Raw genomic sequence first — 22,894 nt, forward strand, 5'->3', positions numbered from 1 at the left:
ATTTAGATATTTCATATTTAACAAATTATCCAACTTCGGATAATCCACATTTGAACATTCTCCACCAAGTTTCCTTGGATTATATTATGACATTCGTATGAAATGCCCTCCACCAAGTTATACCTAGATCATTCTCCACCAACTGCACTTGGATCGTAGAATGACATTCATAACAAATGCCCTCCACCAAGTTTATACTTGGATCATTTTATGATATTTGTAAGCAACGCCCTCCACCAAGTTTATCTTGGATCATAAGAATTATATCCATTCAATATTTCATAAATCATATATTTAATTATTTATTCCATAAACCTATTATAATCTAAACATATATTACTTATTCATTCTACCAAAATACATGTTTCATATATACCTATACATATTATCTTATTAGAAAATATGTCCACACATTACCTTAGTGTCATGCGAATATAAGGTCATTTACCTTTCAATCTCCCAACAAATTCCACCTATGCCCAATCACTTGGTGGGTTACCACATGGGATGCGATTATGTTCGTTAGTACGTTGTCCAAATCGTACTTTCCAGCGAGGTCCTGTGTATCTTTGTACTTGTTCTCTCCAACTTTATATACATGTGTTTGTGTACAGTCCCACTTGTCTATGTTTCCTTCTCTCCTTGCTTTTATGGTTTGAATGACTCAGTCACATCCAGAATGTGGTGGACACTTGGACTATTTCTGCCCGTTGATATTTGGTGTTGACGTGGACTTGTTATTTCCTTCGTTTACCACCTTTGACCTGATAGTTCCTTCATTCGTGTGTTCCTCCCTTATACTTGCGGTAATTTTGGACTTATTTCATGCTCCCTATTTGATGACCCGTCCGTGGTTTCTATACCCTCAAGCCCAAACTTTTATACACACTCTCAATAAGAGTCACGTCCCTGTTACTCGATGTGACCGCTCATTAATTTTCTTTTATAATATATTTAGGAATTATTTATTCTAGTGATTAATGAAAGTTATATTAATTTCTTGCAAAGATTAGTTCATTTATTTAGGGCTAAATCATATTTGTTGATAAATAATTCTTAAATATATTTGGTAACTTTAGCTATTCAATTTATATATAATTATAATATTTAAAATTGATAATTATCTAATGATCACTTAGCCATTTCATTATATATTCTTAACCAATTATTTATTCAATTTATGAATAATGGTATTGATTATAATTTTAATACTAGATTTCATTATTAGAGGGGATATTACAACTACAGATTTGGTTTTGAAGTTTTAAAACTGTTTTTAGGGGGCTGATATGACGTAGAATGAATATCTAAATCCAATATTGTTTTCATTGCATCCTAAAGTGAGCTAGGCTTCAATACTGTCACAAGGCTCTTAATCTTATAATTCAACCCTTTAATAAAAAGCACAATCTCTCCATTTTCAGTCATATCCAGGACCACAACAGAAATCATTTGAAACTCATTAATATAAGAGTCTAAGGACCCTCTTTGCCTCAATTGAGGAATCTCACTACAGTAAATTGTAGTCAAATCTTGCAATCAGTTTGGTGCTAAACTCCTCATAAGAATGTATCAACCCATGTTCTTGTGTTACAAAACCATGGTGCCGCCAATCATATGCTACACCGTCAAAATGCATGGCTCCAAACATAATTACATCTACTTCCATTGGCTCAAGAGTTGTCTAACTTATGAATCCATGCTCTTGCACTTGCCTTTTCACTTGCATCAAATGTGGGAAGAGTCATTTTGTCAGTTGTTTTCTTGAGGTCTTTGTTTCAATGCCTTGGCCTTCTATCTTGCCTTGCTTTTATACTTTCTTTCATTGTCCCATATATTGAGTTAAGGTTAAATCTGACCAAACATAAACTGGAAGAAGACCCCAGTCATCATGCATTGTAATTGCATTATCCGGAAATGCGAATGTCTCCCTCTGCATTATCTATCTCTTCTTCATTTCTAACTAGAAACATTGGCATCAACGGTCTATCTAAAGAGTGTATAGAAGCCCTTTCTCCCTATGGGAAACCAACCATCCGATCCTCATTTGTGGTATTGTTCTAATCACCTTGGTCTAACACTCATCTATTGCCTGACAAATATGAGCTTTTGTAATAAATTAGCCAATTGTTCCTACCTCATTTGAATTCCTCGTGAAGCGTCTCTTACTTCCTCGGCCTCATCATGTGGTGGACTATTATCTCTTTTTATTACCCATACCAACAACTTCATGTACTACTAGACGATGAAACCTAATGAATACCAATCACTCTAGACATTGTTTTCCTTCTAATAGTAGTCGCCTACCTTTCAAATTTGGTGGTGAATTCTTTTTATCTTTTTATGTAGTTGACTCCTCATGTAATGACTCCTTGTGACTTTATTCCCATGACTGTTATCCTCGTGTGTTTGTGACCATGGCCACTGCTACCTCTAGCTTAGCCCTCGTCACTTGTTGCTCGTCTTCGCATGCCCTTCAATCGTCACTCATCGTTGTTTTAATCTTGCTTTTGGTCTGCAATTCTATCGCAAAGACTCGCTCCTATGTTTTCTTTTGTCTAAGTTTTTATCATTCCTGTAGGCCTTGGTTATGGACACCTCTTCTATTTAGTTGCCTTTGTTCCTATGAGTGTATTGTGACGGGTTTTTCAATTTTTGGCTTTTCTCTTCATCAACTCAATTGGAAAAGTGACATTATTTCCGCAGGACTTGGCTTAGCTTGCTTGTATGGGGATTCGTCTGATTGCATTAAGCTTCACTCTCTGTCATAATAATCGAGAGTCAACCCCTAGTGATACCTATTATTGATTTCCATAATAGTGGCCTTGCTTGCTTTCCTATTGCACTCATGGTGGCCTTTATCTTCTGTGGTTTCTACAACAATTTCAGGTTCTACAGTTTCTACAACAATTTTAGGTTCCACAACTTCTATAGTCTCTACAATTTCTATAATTTCTATGGCACCTGCTCATATGACTACATTCCACATCAAGCACCTAAGTTGCTCATAGTGTGTATTTGGAGGCCTTTCATTATCAGTTTTTGCTCATTTTTCGACTCTCTGTTGTTTGGCTGTTGTGATAATGTGGAACATTGAATTTGACCCTACAACCAGTTTCACACCTCTACTTACCTATCAACGTCTAAAATGTCCTGACGCCGCACTCCACACCATCTTGGAACAACTTTTGCTACTTGAACAAGACAACGCTACCCTTAAGACCTTTGTTTCAGATCTTAATGCAATAGTCTCCAGATTAACCACTGAGAATCTTGACCTCTATCAATTGGTACGTTCCAGCATTTCAGAAATGAAGGCCACAGAATTTGACATCTCCAAATTGAAAGCTAAACATACTAAGTTGTGCTCTTCCCACAACTTCATTGTTGAAAATAATAAAAACTACAATCATGGGCTTTAGTTTGTAGTACCACAAGTTCTACTCCTCTCTCTAGAGTTGAGAAGCTTGTTCAAGCTAGAGATTCTGATGAGCGAGTTAGGTGGGCTCGCGAACTCAATCTACAAGTTTGGGGTCTCCCCCTCTTCTCCGCCAACCCCATTTCAGCAAGTCACTCCTTTCTCAATGATCAACTTGACATTGCAAACATCACACTTGACAGGGCATGGATTGGTTATGATGAGACTCTTTTTCTTCATTTTCTTTGGCTAATCGTCTTCAAGTTCTTAGGGCAAGGAGGAAACGCTTTCCCCTTTCCACTAAGATCTTTCTTGAAGAGGATCTCAGTAAATCAAGAGTAACAGAGTTGAAATACTCTCGAGGTCTTGTTGCCGAGGCTACGCGCAATAGGAAGTGGGTTGTTATTAGGAACCTTCAAGTTTTTATTTGGGAATCTCCTCCACTGGATGGGAATTGGGGTTGGGTGCCAAGGCCAAATAATGGTCACAGCAGTGGTTAGACAAGACAACGCGCCACAATGGTCCCCTGTATGTCAACTGGTGGAACGGTAATGGTACTTTCTCGTCCTTACCAGGTCTTTTCCAAGATGCTCTTGGTTCTACTAATAGTCTTCTTGTTATAGAGACTCATGAGAGACTCATGAGAGCCCCATCCATCCTCTTCCTGGCATCTTCGACTGCTGATGGTTGTCTACCTTTAGGAATGAGGTCAAGTGCTCTAGTGGGTTCAAGGGGTCTAGTGGAGTTGTCTATTTGGTTAGTGGTCATCTTTTCAACACAACTTATATGGTCCTTTGTAACAATATTTCTAGATTCATGTGGATCCATGTGGGTCGAATGACGTCACATTGCAAGGACATCATCATTACATGTTTCCCACCAATCTCCTCATACTACGTCGTCCACAACATGAAGCATGTTGAACCTTACGAGGACCTCCATGAGTTCATTACCATATTTTCAGCTATGGGGGACATCATCATTCTAGAGGGCTTTAATGTGCAGACTAGAGACATTCAGACCACCCTCCATGATCGTGGGCCTGGTCTAGTTTGTACGACCGAATCTGATTTAGATACCCTAGACCAGTAGCAATTTTTTTGAGGCAATTACGGACCCCTCACTAGATATGGTTCTCACATGCTTCATCTCTGTGAGTTCTCTACATTGGTGGTCCTAAATGGGCTTTCATGCTTTCTCGAATCTGGTCTCTTCACCTATTGGCCTCATTATGGCACAACTAGCATGTCGACTATGTTCTCACCAGTGCCTCTTTCATCCCCTCCATTAGTTGCTTCACCATCTCGCGCCTCCCCCTGGCAGATCAGACCCTTCTTACCCTCACCCTCAAGGTTTCCCCCGTCCCACCACCACCCCTACCCTCCTCCCTCTCCCCCTCCTAAGACGACTGTCCCACTCACACCTCTTTTTTTGAGAGCAACTGTGACCTCTTCGTCTTGCATCTTAGACAGCTCCTCCCCAAGAATTCCTTCACCGCTCCTAGGGATGTTTCCTTCATGCTTGGCTCGCTTATTGTCACCCTGTGTGGGTTTTCCCTCCTCTCCATACCCCATCACACCTCCCTCCTTTCCTGTTACCCCCCACAGAGATGTTCTTGCCTCTTGAGTCAAGTGCTTTGACGAGGACTACATGTCCTTTCATTGCTTAATTCGTTCAACCTCCTCCACTTTGCCCCTCTCCTCGTTTATCTAGTTGAGGCTTGTCCACCGCTACTTTCTTCACCACAAGAAGCGATTGTTTATCTTGATGCAACGTAGATCCCTCTGTGCCTCTCTCCTGCAGTCTCTGAAGCTCTTCTGGCACACCATGTTCCCTCATCACCCTCCTCCCCCCTCCACTCTTGACCATAGATCCATTGTCTCTCACACCTCCACTTTCTACGACATCCTCAGCCATCCTCCTCTCCACCTCACCCCCTCACCTTGTTGCCATCTCTTCAGTTTCTCCTACATCAATGAAGTTGTTTGATGCATGCATAGCAACTGGACAGTAAATGAGGAAGAGTTCCAATCGGAGCTCATCAAGCTTGATATTATAGTCTTGGGCTCTTTTCTCGCAATGCTCTTTAGCAAGGTGGTTTGCATAGGTTTTCCTCACTCTTGATTGCAGCATATTATCTATTTGATCCATAAGATCAGGTCAGTCTCAGACCCTAATAGCTACAAGACCATGATGACAGGGAATACATTTGCCAAACTCTATGCCACCATGTTGAACACTATCTTATCCAAAGAGCTTGTTCAGTAGCAGTGTCGAGCTAGGGAGCAGCCTGGCTTTTGTACAAATTATTCAAACCATGGACCACATATCAACTTTGCGAACTATCATTAAGGAGGCTCGACACCGCTTGACGAAAGTCTATTGCTACTTTTTAGACTTTCACAAAGCCTTTAATTATGTTCCTCAAACGGCTCTCTTTCATAGGCTCATGGTTTTTATAATCCTAACCAAGGCACCATTGGGGTGAAGCATAGTTGCCCTCTTTCTCCTACTCTTTTCAAGATTTACATTGACGAGCTAGAGTCTTTCCTTCATGACCACTCGCTTCCTAATGATGTTTTCTATTTACACCGAGTTTTAAAATCCATTTTACTATTTGTGGATGATGTTCTTTTCACCTCAACCCCAGAGGGACTCCAATGACTTCTTGATGGGTTGGCCTCCTATGAGTTCGGCTGTTAGTTGTGAACCTAGGCAAGACTCACGTAATGGTCTTCAACTACTTGAAGACCTCGCATCTCCATTTCTACCTCCAGGCAAGGAGGTTGAGATCATATCTTCCTACACTTACATAGTGGTAAATTTCTTTGGACCCCACTTCAATATGAGACTTGCCATGCAACCTCAGTTTAATAAGTGGCTCGGCTCTCTAACTATGCTCGGCTGTCTAGCTATGCTTGAGAAACAATACTTCATTCATCACTTCCAAGATACTATGACCAAGATGTCCCTCTTGGACTCTTTGCTCTAGCCTACGGTCCTCTACGACTCTATCATGTGGGTGCCCTCTCTCTTGGATTCTGATTAGGCTTCAGTCGAGAGACTCCAGATCCTCCTCCTTCAACACATTATCAAATGTCATTAGTCCACCCCACATAGTATCACATTCGCCAAGTTTGGATCTCATCCTTTTAGGCTTGGGACTATCTTTGATTCAGTTTGGTTCCTCCATCATCTTTGGAGTTTTTTGGATTCTACTGAGGTTTGTCACAGATATTCTTACATGGCTTATTGCTCTTTCAAGGCGGTAAGGAGCATCGATCCCACTAGAAGAGTTTGTTGTTGGTTCACCTTGACTTCTGCTCTTCTTGGTTCGATTGGGATTTCGATGATCATTGTTCCCTACTTTTAGTTCTTTCTTGATGCCCCTGCTCACCTCCTACCCTCCCAACAAGAGTTGATTAAGCATGTCAAACTCGACATCTACATGTAGTACATTGTCACGACATGGAGCAACCCCCTGGGGGAGACTCCACCCAAGGATGGAATTTTATGTCAAGCACTACATGGAGTTCTAGGAAAGGATTATTGTGCGCCCCTGGTAACTCACTCACCATTGGACTCATGCCCTCTGCATCTCTTTGGGATCCTTTAGAGTGAACTCCTACCAGTTACATATCCAGATTGATCATCAAATTGACAAAGAGGACAGGATTCGCCATCTTTGCCCCCTTGGGGAGGCGGAATCAAAGATCCATTTTTTTCATTGCCCCATATACTATGAGATCAGGGGGAGGTTCTACTGCCTATTTAGAGAGTGCACATCCATTTGTTCTTTCTTCGGTTCTCATCTACTTCTTGTTTGTGGGGAGTATTTAGTTTGTCCTTTGTTTCAGCCTCTTTTTCTTCTCACTTCTTTCCATGGACGTTGTTTGGTGCTCCTATTGTTGGTTGTTACCTTGTACACTTTCAGTCCCTTAGACCCTTGTGGTCTCTTGTTAGACATTAATAAATTTATCTTATCTTATCTAGGTACTTGAGGGGGTTGCCAAATCCTCTTCAATTCCCTTTGGTATTAACTCCTTTCCCTGCACTTGGTTGCATGAACAAACTAAAACAAACCCAAAAGATGGTGGGATCCAAGCTCTGATACCACAGTAAAAATCTTTACTCAATTTGATTACAATTTTGGTTTTAAAAGAAAATCTACATGACAAGGTTTTAATCAAACACTTGTATGGACATGACATTCAAAGAAAGCCAAGAATTCTTTAAAGGCATTACATCAAACACTTTTCAGACTTCCCTAGTCAGCAGATAACTCCTGCAAATCTGAACCAACACATCTTCACAACTCAGCATTATTTTGGACAGACATTTGGTCAAAACTTGATGGGTTATAACTTTCAGAATCTATCATCTATACAATTAAGTGGATATAACATTTAAAACATGTTATTCATTTCTCATAGTAATTATGTCAAACACTTTGCATATTATCAAAAAACCTCAGATTGCTAAATTAATACTTCAAATTTTGTAACCACGACAGGTAACTTATAAGTTAATGCATGGTCAAGAAGTATAATAAATGGTACGGCAGTCTATCATATCCATCTTCAGATATAGGCAGCCAAATGCAAGAGATCTTTTATTACAGACACTACATGTGGAGAAGTAAGAATGGTATATAATAGCTGATAATATAGTGGTGATGCATGCACCTAGAAGATCAATTTTATTGCCTTGATTATGCAGCAACTATTTTGACTCAAAACAATGATAATGAGACTCCTTTCCTTGTCGTGAGAACCCTAGGACTGTACAGTTAACACTGAATACTTCAACTGCTCAGTCCTAACAGCTAAACATTAATATTCCATCATTCACTGGATCTGATTACTCCTCGAATCATATCATAGATCGTATTCCCTCCAAAATTGCCCAGTATATGTGTTCTGTGTGATGAATGCTCAAACCTTTGCTCCTTGAACACTTCCTGAGCCAACTCCTCAGCTAGATGATTATCTATAGTATATACTATATACCCTTCGAACTGCTTAATGGTATTCATATTTAATTCATAACATCTGTAAACTAGTCCAGATAGTAAAATTTGGATGAATCTACCTCAAAGGGAAGATTGCGTTTCCGTCCAACCTTAAAAGTTTCAAAGGAGTTTTGTCCATGGAAAGCCAGACGCTATTATTTCAGCAACTATGGAGAAATAGCAATAACATACATAAGATAATCACATAACATGCCAATGGAGAAGGACGAGACTCTTTATGAAGTCTTCTTAACTCATTGGTGGCCCTTCACTTCTCAATGTGAGATAAAAAGGTCTCTTTGCTTTTATAAATTCACTTTACTTTATGATGTATGTTGTAACATAAAGTAAATTTAAGAATATAAACCATATAAATTAATATAACATTTTCTTTATTTCTCTGCCAATATAAACATTGTGACCCACGTATCTACCCTTATGCCTTCTAATTAGACTATTGGGATGTGGGAAAATAGGCTAATCATTTCTCTTGTGATCATGGAGAGAGCGGTACATTACAATCTGATATCTTAAGACTCTCTAAAACCTTTTGTGAATCATAATTGCTCGTTATTATGCTGATACCTATAGGTTATGTCAGCTGATAACTTGCATTATCTGTCAAGTCCCAATCTTGTAGACAAAATTATTGCCACCAAGAGATACAACCCATTATATTGATGAAGTGCATGCTATCCAAACATGTCTTTTGATACATATATAATAACTTATCCTTTGTTCATTCATACTCACCTATCAAATTATTCTATTTAATGTTTCAATATGTAAAATATATTCTAGTAGGTAACAAAATCCTTCAATGTTAGGCTTATTTCTGGTGCACTGCTGATACTGGCCTACCCAAGCATGCAGTAACTGAAGACATACAAACAAAACTGGAATTCTTTAATCATTCAAAGTTGATCACCATTCCTATTGAAGACATCTGACTTGCACCTTCTTTGAATTGACAACTTGCACATGCCCATATTGCATTGTGTATTTCTAGATGTGAACGTCAATCTTGATGTAGACCATTCTTATGTAGTGCACTCTATGAAGTAGAGATTTCAAACTAGCCTCTCTTTGCCAACAACATATGCTTGTATATACTTTCTGTTTGTAGATCATTTGCAAGCATATGATTTTACATCTGATTGCTATGACTGGATGTATTAACTTTGGTATTTTTGAAATTTTAAGTTATGGGGTTTCAACAAGTATAATTTGTTTAACATAAAATGTGGTGGCTCAGTTACATGCTTCCAGCATTTATATGAAAAATCATTTCAAATAAAAAGACAGAAAGGTATGCCTGGCAGCTAGGTCTTTCATGAATTTTAAGAATACAAAACTGAGAATGAAATGCTATAATAGAAAATGTTTACACTCTAACAGTTCAAAAATGGTATTCACCTGAACATATGTGCTTGCTGCAGGAACTAGACTAGCATTCTTGGAGCCAACAAAAGCTGGAAATTTCAGAAAGCAATGAAAGCAATAGAAATTCAATTTCAAAGCCTTGGCAAGAGATTTTCATCATATACGATAGTTATAATTACATTTTACCAAGATGTATTGCCACACAAAAATGAAGAAAAACAAGCTAGATGTCTTTGAATTCACAATTCGCTTTAGCCATACCATGAAGTGCTTGTGTACCAAAAGCCTTTGTCAAGAGAAGCATCCCAATCCCACATGCTAATGCTACAAATAACAACCTGGAGATTTGTTGTTGCATTGCAACTTCATCCTGCAATAACATTCCCGTCAGAGACAGCGACAAAAAAGACCAAGGACTTGAATGCTAACAAAAATATATGTCCTAAAAATGAGATAAGGTGTTATTGTTCAGGATAATATGTTTTATCAAAAATAAAATATATGGATATTTATGCTTTAAGTAATCTTATCATGGCATACTGCAATTATTTTCTAAGAGGAACTGCTTTTATTAACCATCACAAATTCAGAGCAACCAACATAATCAATATCACTCTATACATCTTACCTTTATATGGTTACAAAAATCTAACATATTCTACTTTTTAAAAATTGCAGAAAGTAATTTCATACTAACTTTACACCTGCCTCAACTAAAAGTCACAGAAGACAACTTTGAGTGATGCTGAATTCAAGAACTTTATTGTATTAGGGGTAACCTATGTCACAAGATTTGAGTTTGAGTTTGAGATTTACAACAACAAACATCGAATCGAACTTAGCAGGCGGGAAATTCGAAGAAAAGTTTGTTATTACAGTCGTCTTATATAGTTTTGATTTATATAAAATAGATCCAAATTATTAAAAAATAAAATAAATTTATACTAAATTTAAAATATAAAAAAATGAAATATTTTATTTTATTATTTATTAGTTTTGTTAATATTAAATTGAATACTATTATATTTCTTATATTTAATTTGAACATTTGAATTTATCAGATTTTATATATTAATAATAGCTTATAATATTTTGGAATACATAAAATTCATTTTATCAAAGGTAAATATGTTTCAAATTATTAAAATTAAAACAGTGAAATAAAATCATATCAGTTTTAATATAATGTTACTCTTTCAATAAAAATTAATGCAAATAAAATAGCATAAACTCTATTGTTATAATTCTAAAATGCACATGAGAAATTTGAAAATTTTTATAAACAAATTAAAAGTATTGAAGTCGAAACAAAAAATTGAAAAGAAAGACGATTGTGTCTCCTTATGGTGAAATCGAGAATCAGTGACTATTATTTAACCCTGGGGTTGGTGCCCAACCATTTTTTATGGGAGTGATTTGCATCTTCTCTGGACCAAAATTGTTGTGTGCGGGCATTTTTAATCACAAGCTCTTCTATCTACAAACTGATATCACATTTTTGATTAATGACAAGCAATTAAAAAACCAAATCAAAAAAACACATTCAAGAAAAACATTTTAATCCCTACAAATTTGTGCAAAATTTTAAGATTTTTCTAATGTTCTCTGGATGGCCAAAATTCGATAAACCTTGTGACTTAGGGGGCCATCATTCAAATAGAAGATTAATCTGGAAGAATGTTCCATGGTCCAGGGATGGGAAGGGGGGCGACAGAAGACATGGTTCCAAGAGAGCCATAAATAGGAACACTAGTATACAAATATTTATATATATATATATGAGTGAAATTTTCAAATTATATTAACATATTATATTTGCTTTTATGTTTTATATGACTTTTGATGACAACATTTACTATGAAATCAGAAAATGTCTTGTTTGAGAACAAAATAAGCTCGCAACTCCAGCACTTTGATGCATGCATGAAACACAGATTCAACTTAGTGCCATCTTAGAACCATTCGTTAATGTCAAAGCCCACTTGGATTTGTAACTTTTCTGCCTTAAGAAAAGACATTGAGTTGTGTTGATTTTAAAATTTCCATGACGTTTCAGGGATGGGGATGGGGACGGGATGGGATGCTATGGGATGTGGATGAGGGGGGCAGCTGGGGATGTGTTTCCAGGGTGTTTCCTAGACGGCTAAAAATAGGGGATGTGTCCCCCGTGTAATATAGTTCCAAAAGAACTTGCAAAGGAATGTTAACAGCTTCAAAATCTAAAATCAGAAAATAAGGGGAACATTGTGAAGGGATATTAAAAACGCAGGTCAGATTCCAGAACAAGCAGATGCATGTAAGAAAATTTCGCAAAACTTTACACCATTTAAATCCAGTGTCCACTTGTGGTATCTTTCTGTTGAACCAGAAGATTCAACAAGAAAGGAAGATGCAATGATCAGCAAAACAAAGAACAAAATGACGTTTCTGCATGTTAAAGAAATGTAAATTTCTAATTCTGAAGTAACAGAAGATTAAATGAGTAAATAAGATCCAATAGTAAGCAAACTAAAAAGCAAGATAGCACAATACATGTTAAACCAATGAAAGTGAAATCTTAATGCTAGAGTTTCTTCATCTAAATATTTACAAATCTGAACGTAACTGGCAGGTATTCAAGAAAAAAAAATTCAAATATTCCTTACCTATCGAACACTATATGGATTCAAGGTTTCTTTGATAAGCTCAGTTTAAATCAGCTTCAAGATTTTGAAGCCGTGATCCATTTGCATGCTTATCAATATTGTTTATAGACATAAAGCATAAAGTTTTCTGGAGAATTTTCCTCACTAAGAATATGCATTGATCTAGAATTATTATTCCCCTAAATTTTGTTTAGAGCAGTAGGATCCAGCAGCTGCCAGAAAATGTGCACAGATATCAACAAGAAAATGGAGGAAGGTGCATTCTTGCGATTACAATTTCCACCTTAAAGACTAGAAGTTTTTCTTCCTCAATTGAGTTAAAAGATGAAACAACTTAATAGCTTCAGAGCAATTCAATTTTAATGTTTTTCAGGCATTTTTTCCTACTTTTCGACTAGTACTATTTATGAATATCATCTCAATCTATTTTCTCATTTTTCCACATGCCAAACAAAAATCGGTCTCTTTCCCAATTCACAGGTAAGTTTGTAATTAGTGCCGCTAACCTTTTGAGCTAGAGAAATAGCAACCATGTTTGAAGTGGCGATAGATAGAAACATGAATACATAACTTGAGTAATCACAAACAACAGTGCCCGGTCCTGCAGTTCACAAACAAAAAATCACATGATTAATCCTTCAACTCTTTTTCTAAAATTGGATGTAGTTTAATAATATGGCTCATACGAGTATCAATATACAAAACATAACAAAAGTAAGCCCTATAAAACAATATATTACTAAAATCAGCTCACTAAGAGCCCACAATAATTAGCACTAATCCAATACCCCTCTTTCAAACTTCTGTAATATGCCCACTTAGGGTTTACACTAATCTTGTTTTCAATTTCCAATTTGGGATTTGGATTGAGTTCGTAAAGAATACTTATAATATTTTCCTAAATAATTCTCCAATGTGGTGAGTTTATTTTTTTTTATAGTAATATATGCGCCTCTTGCTCAATATTTCTTGCCTTATTTAAAAATAATAATATTTATATAATTAACTCTTTAATTTTTCACCAAATATATTTTTAATTATATCCACTTATTCTAACTCTTTCTTCTTATTTTATCCTTGTATACCCTAGGGTAATGCTTAATCCCCTTTAATCAAGATATATCACTTATATTATAGAGATAATGTTTCTAATTTATTTTGTCCCCTACACATTAGTAGGCCCCTTACATTGCTTGGTGTCCTTATCTTTTCACGCTGACCATTGCTTACATGTCTTTCCTTCGCTCGTTCTTCCTACATATTGTTTGCCCTCTTTTCATTAATAAGTGCCTGTATATGTATGTTACTATGGGGTGCGACTAGTCAAAGGCCGTACCCCTATCCAAACATGTTGGCCCTTCCTCTACGAAGGTCACAGGCACTTGCCCTTACTTGTATATGTCTTTTTGTTTTTATTATTTGTTTATTTTATTTATTGTAAACATAATAATAATGGGATCGAAAATAATGGATTTAATGGTAGTGTCAGAATAATAAAAACATTATTATTGGTAATTAGATGCTTATTAATATATTAGATTTATAATATTAGCAGTATTATTTACTATTCTTTATTATCAAGAATAAAGGGTTTTGTGGCAATATTGTGGTCGAGGTGGTGCAATTATGATGATTGTGCCATTAACGATCATCCTATTGTTATATTGTTATTAGGTACTTATTTAATATTTAAAATCACTTATGAGTGCTGAGTTTTTGCTCCGAGAGGGGTCATGACAGTCTGAGAGGGGTCATAACAATCCGCCCTTACCAAAATTGCTTGTCCTCAAGCAATTATAATTTATACAATGTGGAGTCAATATATATAGTGATGCAAGAGACACAAGGCATATATGAAATATACATACTAATGCATGACACAAGGAAAACACGAAGTAGACACATGAATGTATGAAAACACGAAGTAGAAACAAAGAAGACAATATAAGATCATCCTATTTATAAAACTGTTATGTTCTTGATTATAAATCCTGCAACCACAAGGTGAACATCAGTAGATACACCTATATAAGCTTTACAGAAAGATTGATTCATGATAAATTAGTCCAAGTTAGTCCCATACTAAACCCAGGAGCGGAACTTTCGCCCCCTTGGCCTTGATGGTAGGTGTTAGACATCCACATGAGGTGGTCTACTTAGTGGGATGCTTGTTTCTATTTTTTGTCTTGTATCTTCTCCAAAAGGCTCCCTTAGCATCTTTTCCTTAACTAGTACTACAACAGGGTGTCCAAGTGGTACTCCCTTTTGTAGACTCCATAGGAAAGCTTCTTGCATCAGGGCACATTAAGTTGTCTTTCCCTTAACTAGTACTATAATAGGGTGCCCTAGCCACTCTCCCTTTATCACAAAGTAGCAGGGTGTTTTCTCAGCAGTTCTACCATAACTATTAATGTGATAGGGTGCCCTCATGATTCTCCCTTAATTGTAGACTCCATAGGAAAGGTATTTGCAATAGGGTGCCCTAGCAGTTCTCCCTTGATTGCATAGTGTTGTCCTGCATTTGGTCACCAGAAAATATATATAACAATACGAAACTTTTTCAACTTAGTTTTGGATTTCTCTAAGATTGGTTTGTTATTTAATTGGTTACTAAAGAACAATCAATTGGCTCCAATTGATATAATGAACTCTTTTACTGAAAACTTTTGTCAAGTCTTTTTTGTTTTTATTTTTGGTGAGCCTATGGCTGATTTTTGAAGCCTTCAAAGTCCTTTTTCGCGTTTTGAGTGTGTGTTTTAATGCTTTTGGTCTTTTAGTTTTGCTCAAACCCTTGCTTTCAGTTTTCCCTTTGATTCAGTATATCTGAGGGCTTAATCGGGTTTGACAGTCAAAAGATATCACCATTTAAGTGCCCAAAAAGTGTTATCTCGAGATGCAATTGCATATATTAAAATATCATGTTATATTTTAATGTTGACATTCACTTTTTGAAAAATATAGCATAAATTGACTTTATGTTATGTTTTTAAGTTACTTTATCATTTAAATTTATCACTTAAGTGACTATAGAGCACTTTATGTTATATCTTTATGTTGATTTGCTTTTTTAATTTTTCACTTAAGTGACTTTATTAACTACATAGTTTGATTTAAATTTTTTAGTTACTTTTTTTCTAATTTAAAACATCTAAGTAAATTTTTACTTTTTGAATGATATTTGCATGCAATAATAAAACTATATAATGTAAATATTATTTTTGACCCAATTAAGTGACATTTGCTCAAAAATCAATTGAACATGTGCTTAGTTGATCATTTAAGTTATGTAAAGGCAACTTTCAACCCATTTACATATAAATATGTAATGGATCCCCAAGAGTGTTTTGCACTAAAAATGCATGTAATGGACTTCTTAGAGTCCATTTTGCATTTAAAACCTTCCTTACATCCCTTTATATGTAATTGCATTTTGAGTCCACATTTTGCCTTTCCAAAGCTAAAATTGGCATTACATGTTACATATTATGTGTTTTTTTTAATGTATAATGCACCTCTAAGAGTGCGTTTATGAAGGATTGTCCAATTACATGCAAATTTTAAAATATGCAAACTCCTCCCAAGAGTGTGTTTTGCATCTTGAGACCAAATGTGTTTACCGTATGGGGTAAATAGATTAATGCATAAAGACAATGAACAAGAACAGCAATACTCCTTTTATTATTCGCATATATGCCGAAGAGATTACATAATGCTTATGATGATGATTACAGTGATCTCGAAGGGTGTATATATACTTTTCAAAGAACCTTCCCGAAAGGGCCCGTCGGCTACATAACACTTACCGACGACATCAACCCATCGGCTACACAATATTTACCGGCAACATACATCCTGTTGGCTACACAATATTTACCGACGACATACATCCTGTCAGCTACACAATATTTACCGACGACATCATCCCCCCAAAAGAAAAAGTCATCTCCGGACAACAATTACAAAATATCCGAGACAAATTAACAAAACGGAATACATTAACTAACTACAACAAGATAGATCTGCTTCTGCCACACCACTTTCACATTCGTCCCGTGCCTGCACCAAACTAGTCTCCAAACCACATTGCATCTATAGCCTCTGCTAACACAATATTGTCTCCTTAATCAAGCTAACCTTGATAGCCACCTGTGCCACTTTCTCTGCTTCCAACTCTAGGTACATTGAGCCAAGTGTCGCTGTACTGCCCTCAACTGGATGATCAGCTCCTCCCGAGCTCTCTATGCATCCACCAAGACAGCTTCACGTCCAACACCTACTCAAAGTGCCTCAAAGCGTATCACCCCTCACGAAAGGCTTGTTCTAGTGCTCTCTCTACCTCTGCAGCAGCTCCAGGTCTCATCAACTTGTCACACTTCCCACGACTGATAACTACACCGACTAGGGGTCTAGGCAGCGGACTCGAGGGGCAGCACCCCCGCCAAATTAGCACTCTCAAACCCACACAAAAGTCCATAGAACACACCATTTTTGTGATTTTCTTCCGATCCCATACTCTTTTAGCCAACCACTTGCATTTTCTACCTGTTTATGTCTTTCCTTTCCCTTCAACATCACACGTTATTCATTCTAAATATTTTTTATTTGTCTTTTTTTTTTTTTTTTGCTCCTATTTCTTTCTGCCTTCTCTTCTGACTGCTTCCTTTTGCTCGGAAGATGTCTGCAAAACCCAAACCAAAATAGATCTCCCAAGACAATGACCTCTGCTTGTGCAAGCCCGTACGGTGATAATGAGGATGCAGTACAGCAAAATACTTAGCAACTTCTCCTTTCTTCTACACCATACTGTGTTTGAAGCTGTGCAAAAGTGCTACTCTATGCCGTACGATCTACCCGTAATGTCCTTCATCTCCTGTGCAGCGTGAGCATATGGTAGCAATGCATTATATCTATTGAATCTAGCAAGCCGTACGATGAAGGCGTGTGGTAGGAAGTGTACGGTTGAGCCTTTTAATATGCCTGATGTCCGTACGCTACCAAACTTCTAGTGCCTACGTTAATGAATTACTCGGCCTCTACTCTTTGTACATCATACAGTCATGGGAGATTAGAAAGATCGTACAGTGAAATTAAAATCCGTACGGTAGACATGGGGTCGAAACCGTACAGTGGCTCGTCTCATAATGATGGTAGCTTCTAATCTGCTCCCAATATCCATACGATGCTAGCATATAACAGAAGATGGCCGTACAGAGATTGCATTCTCCACCTTACATTTTTGTTTTTTTTGTCTATGGTCTCACTTTATTGTACGGTGAAGGCACATAAGACACAGGAAACTGAAATCAGCGTACGGGGTACATAAAACACCGTACAGTGGGGCACATAAGACACCATATGGTGGTCATCAGTTGGCTACCATACGATGGCCGTACAGTGACTCTCTTTTTCTTTTTCTCTTCAATTTTTTTCAATTTTTTCCATTTTTTTCTTTTTTTTCTTTTTTTTTCAATTTTTTTTTTCCATCTTTTGTACGACTGCTCTTCATTGTTTGTCGACGGGGGAACAGCGCTAACATAGTTTATTTTTAACTTGGAACCATTCACCGTTTCTAGAATTTCCTGCCCGTCCAATGTCCATAGCTTTATTGCTCCTTTATTGCCCACTTCTAGGATTTCGTATGGTCTGACCCATTTGACTTTAAACTTCCCCGGTTTGATTTCGTTCCATCCGCTATACTTCAATACCAGCTGTCCTAGTTGGAACTTGTTCAGTTTTAGGTGTTTATCATGCCATGCTTTGCGCCTGTTCTGTGTCACCTCCGTGGCCCATTGTGCTTGCAATCGTCGCTCATCAAGTTTATTTAAGTTACACGATCTCTCCCTCAAGTTTTCCATATCACCCAGTTTGTTCTTGAAACTTGGTACCTTAAATTCCGTCAGCTGCCACTCCTTGCCGTCAATTATTGTATTCTTGATTTTAGAGCCTTCACTCCATACTGCAGAAGTTTTTATTAAACCCTTCCTCTTTGTTTCCTATGTAGATCGTATGATGTGTTTTCCTTGCTGCCAGCACCTTTCTACTAATTTTGTGGTATGGTGTAACCTTTTCTTTCCGCGCTGTCCATTCCCCGTGTACCGTACGGTGGAAGTTTTCCTTTTCCTGCGTTCGTATCGTATGTTCTTCCTTTTAGCTTTTGTCGTAACCGTCTTTCCTTCTTTCGCTTCTCTGTATTCCTTCGAACATCCATTTCTTTCTTCTTTCTTACCTTCGTCGACCCTTAACATATTATAGCTCGAAAAGAGCTCTTAATCGTCCACCTGCTAGTGGAAAAGGCCGTTCACCGAATCCAAATCATCGTCCGTCGATCCACCTTCCAACCGTAGGACTCCTTCCTCATTGGGTTCCAATCGCTACTTTCCTTCATCCTCTTCCTCAGAATCAAATGATATGGCTTCTTTGCCCACCATTTGTGTGTATAAATCAATAATGAATCGTCGTCCCCTACTTTCCATTGATAGTGTATTCTTCTTCCAGTCATACTTAACCCTTGCTTGTACAAGCCATCCCCGGCCCAAAATGGCATCATATCCTCTCCTCTTCAGTGGGATGACGATGAAGTCGAGTAGGAACGGCTGTGTTCCAATAGTCACTGGTTGTGCCATCAGGATTCCCAACGGTTTGATCCTGTACTAGTCTACCATGAGCAACTGGAATGTAGGTGGCCACAATGTCGACTGTCCCAACTTCTTCCAGGTATCTTCTGGTAGGATGTTTACCCCTGAACCTCTGGCCACAATTCTGTCTGAAAGGACCATTTCTAATATACCCATTTCTACAACCGCCGGATGCCGTCTGGATGTGACGGTAGCAGCATTGGGTCCGCTGCACTTGCTCCCCTTTCCTTCTCCCTTCCGTCCACTATACTTGCTCCACTTTCCTTCTCCCTTCCATGTTCTCTTGGTAATTTAGCAGTCGGGTATATGTTCATGAGTGTTGTCCGTAGTTGAGGCATTGTGAGCAGCAGATCGTTTATTTTGACTGGTAGTTCAGTTTGTAATATCTATCGTATGATGTTTTGTTTTGCGCAGTTCCTTGTTGAGGTACCGGTAGTGTCCTTCAATTGTGATCTCTTTGCCTGCGTTGCCTTCTAAATTTCTGCCCGTGCTTCTTCCAATCTCTTCTTTTCTTCCATCGGGTTGGGGTACAGGTTTGCTTGTTTCCATGTGATTGCCAAAACCTCCTCTTCATCCATTCCGATGGTGATCAAATTCACTCCTGATTTCGGGCACTTGGCATCTTCATGATCTCCCGGACTGCACCATCTGCATAACAACTATGGTGTGTTTGTCGATGTACAGTTTCGGGCAAAGTGGCCCCACAAATTGCATGCTCGGCATTGAACCATCAAGCGGTCGTTCGTATCGTACTGAATTCGGCTACGGCTCCCATTATTATTGTTGGTATTGTTGTTGATATTGGTGTTTTGCCCTCTTCTAGTATTTTTGTACCCACCTGAAGTGGCACCATCGTTGCTAATGTTTCTGCTCGCTCCTGACGCGAAAGCCTCCTTTGTCAGGAGCACCTGTTGAGGCCCTCTGGTTTTCATATTGAAGGGGCATTCTTTTAAGGAATGTTCCATAATTTGGCAAATCTCACAAAACTGGTTCTTCGGACAAGATCCCTTCGTGTGACCTTTTGTCTTGCATTTTGTGCACATAGCTCGTTTCCTTTCATCTCTTTCTGCATATTCTTAAATTCCTTCATCATTCGGAGCATATCCTTCTGTAGAGCTCAGACCTTCTTGCTGCCCTTTCCGTCATCACTACTATCTTCTTTCGAAGACGCGCCATCTAAGTCGGATGAGCTACTTTTCTTCTTTTTTGTTTTCTGCTCTCTCTAGGTTCATCGCCAAATTGTATGCTTTGGTGTATGATGATGGCGGCACAATCTTCATTTTCTTCCTTAACTCCGGGCGTAGTCTTTCAATGAACCATCTCTTTTGCAGCCCATCTGTCGGCTTACTTTCCATTTTATTTATTAATTCTTTTAGTTTCCTGGCATATACACGGACTGTTTCATTTTTCCCTTGCTTTGTGTTGTATATTTCTGCTACGATCTCATTGTCGTCGCGCAGCAATTGAAATTCGGTGATAAACTCCTTTTTAACTCCCGCCCAATTAGTTAATTTTTGGGGATCTGCATCAGCAAAACAATCAATTGCTACACCTCTTAGGGTTGTCGAAAATTGTCAGACCCATTCATCTGTGTCAATTATGCCATTCGTCATCCAAATTGTTTCGCATGTCTTGTTTACCGTACAGGGTAAATAGATTAATGCACACAAACAAAAGAAACATGTAACCACAGAACTCCTTTTATTATTTGCATATGCCAAAGACATTACATTATGCTTATAATGACGATTACAATGTTTTCCCCCAGTGTACATATACTATTCCGAAGAAGCTTCCCGAAGGGGTCCGTCGGCTACATAATAAATAATTACCATCTACATGCTAATCTACCTGTTGGCTACACAATATCTAACGACAACATCAACCCGTCGGCTACACAATATTTACCAACGATGTCAACCCGTCGGCAACACAATGTTTACCGACAACATGTCTTACAATGTCAGATTGGATCAGCCATTCCATCACCATCAAACTTTGGCAATTTTTCCTTTGGTCCTGCCATTGTTACTTGATTTTGTGTACGAGCGTTGTTCAGTACTGCTCCCCACCAGCGGCGTTCGACACTGCAACACCGGCGTTATTCTGCACTCCGACACCGATGCTTTGTTTTCTGATACCAACGCTCTACACTTCGATATCGACACTCTGCTCTCCAATATAGATGTTTCGGGCAGTCGTCTTATTCCCAACAGTTGTGTTCTTTGGTGAAGAAGGGTCTTTGTTAAGCGAAATTGTCCGTTCCGGAAGTATATCACAGACGAAGAGTTCACTCCACGCTTATGCTCCCTCGACACTCCGAGCCGTGCAAGTTAATTCCCTTCCGTCTAGATTCTCTTCCCTCAGCGAATACAGGTTCAAAAATTCCTCCTTTGCTTCTTCCACCAATTCCACCCATTGTCGAGTCTCCTCCAACAATTCCTCAGTGCTTCGATATCCGTCGGCAATTTGCTGAAACCTCCATCAGCGTTTGGCCTGTTGTGCCAAAATTAAATTTTCTTGTGCGGCGTATTTCATCTTTTCCCTTTTACTTATTTCTATCCTTGTTAAGCTAATTTTGCATTAGTCTTCATTCCTCTACCTTCGTTCCAGGTCCATTTGGCAACAGCGCCAAATGTTTACTATATGGGGTAAATAGATTAATGCATACAGACAATGAACAATAACAGCAGTACTCCTTTTATTATTCGCATATATGCGGAAAAGATTACATAATGCTTATAATGATGCTTACAATGATCTCGGAGGGTGTATATATACCTTCTGAAGAACCTTCCCGAAGGAGCTATCGGCTACACAGTATTTACCAACAACATACATCCTGTCGGCTACACAATATTTACCAACGATATCATCCCCCCCAAAAGGAAAAATTGTCTCCGGATGACAACACAACAAAACTCAAAAACAACTAATTACATGTATTCATAAAAAACAACATAACCATCATGAAGTAGAAGGCTGTGTCTCTGACTTTGTAAACAAGCTACATCGTAGTTGATACACTTGTTCCATCCAAACCTTTAAATCAGCTCTGATCTGTGAGTTATCCTCCTTACCTCCTTCATCATCAATGTGACCTCGTGGCATTCCGCTTCTTTCTGATCATGTGCTTTCTTTGTTGTTTCCTTCTCCTGTAGTGCTGTTGCAAGTTGCTGATCTGCCTCCTACTAAAGGTGTACCAAGCCAGAAAGACCCCCTTGTCATCAAAAAATGACGAAACTCGGAGGGAGAATCGATTTTTTTTTTAAAACTGACCCCAAAAAAAAAGTCATTAAAGTACCATATGGTCAAGTGACCGTATGGCAGCATAAAACTACCAATGCTTCCACGGTAATGCACTGAGTCCTCTAGACACCATACAGATTTGGCGATAAAAGGAAGCAATAAATGGTGACCGTACGATGTACAGTATTAAGAAAGTTGGCTCAGAGCAAGTAAAGATGTACAGATACCGTTATTTCAAACAAGGGAAGACACTGCATGATGTCGTCAATACCCGTACTGGAGACACCGTACGAAAGCATGTAGTTTGTCTGGAGGCATCATACAGAAATATAAAGTCCTTCTATAGGGGTACCATACGGCATTCTTTGTTATTAAGGGAAGTCACCATTAGTCTATATCAAGGTCTGTGGAGAACAATAGAGGAGCAGAATATCCATATGCTGGGAAGCCTTCCAGGCATGGCAATCCATCAAGTACGGTAGCACAAGCATAACACTGGCTGGAAGACAGATCTACGGTACCAGTATACATATCAATTTCTACTGGCAAAAGA

General features: G+C 38.2%; 1 protein-coding gene across 2 annotated transcripts in view; it reads right to left on the bottom strand.

Moving 5' to 3' along the window:
- The window catches only part of LOC149577217 (MATE efflux family protein), a 219,335-nt gene that overhangs the window by 166,344 nt on the left and 30,097 nt on the right, over positions 1-22,894 (bottom strand). For both annotated transcript variants that reach the window (XM_089829511.1, XM_089829556.1), the window contains exons 2-4: positions 12,964-13,058; positions 10,074-10,182; positions 9,846-9,901 (exon numbers count right to left, since the gene is read on the bottom strand). In XM_089829511.1, coding sequence (XP_089685637.1) covers positions 9,846-9,901; positions 10,074-10,182; positions 12,964-13,058 — 260 coding nt within the window. The remainder of the gene's footprint in view (positions 1-9,845; positions 9,902-10,073; positions 10,183-12,963; positions 13,059-22,894) is intronic.

The sequence above is a fragment of the Cupressus sempervirens genome, chromosome 1, assembly GCF_028749045.1.
Source record: "Cupressus sempervirens isolate cs-2001-9-10 chromosome 1, ASM2874904v1, whole genome shotgun sequence".
NCBI lineage: Eukaryota > Viridiplantae > Streptophyta > Pinopsida > Cupressales > Cupressaceae > Cupressus > Cupressus sempervirens.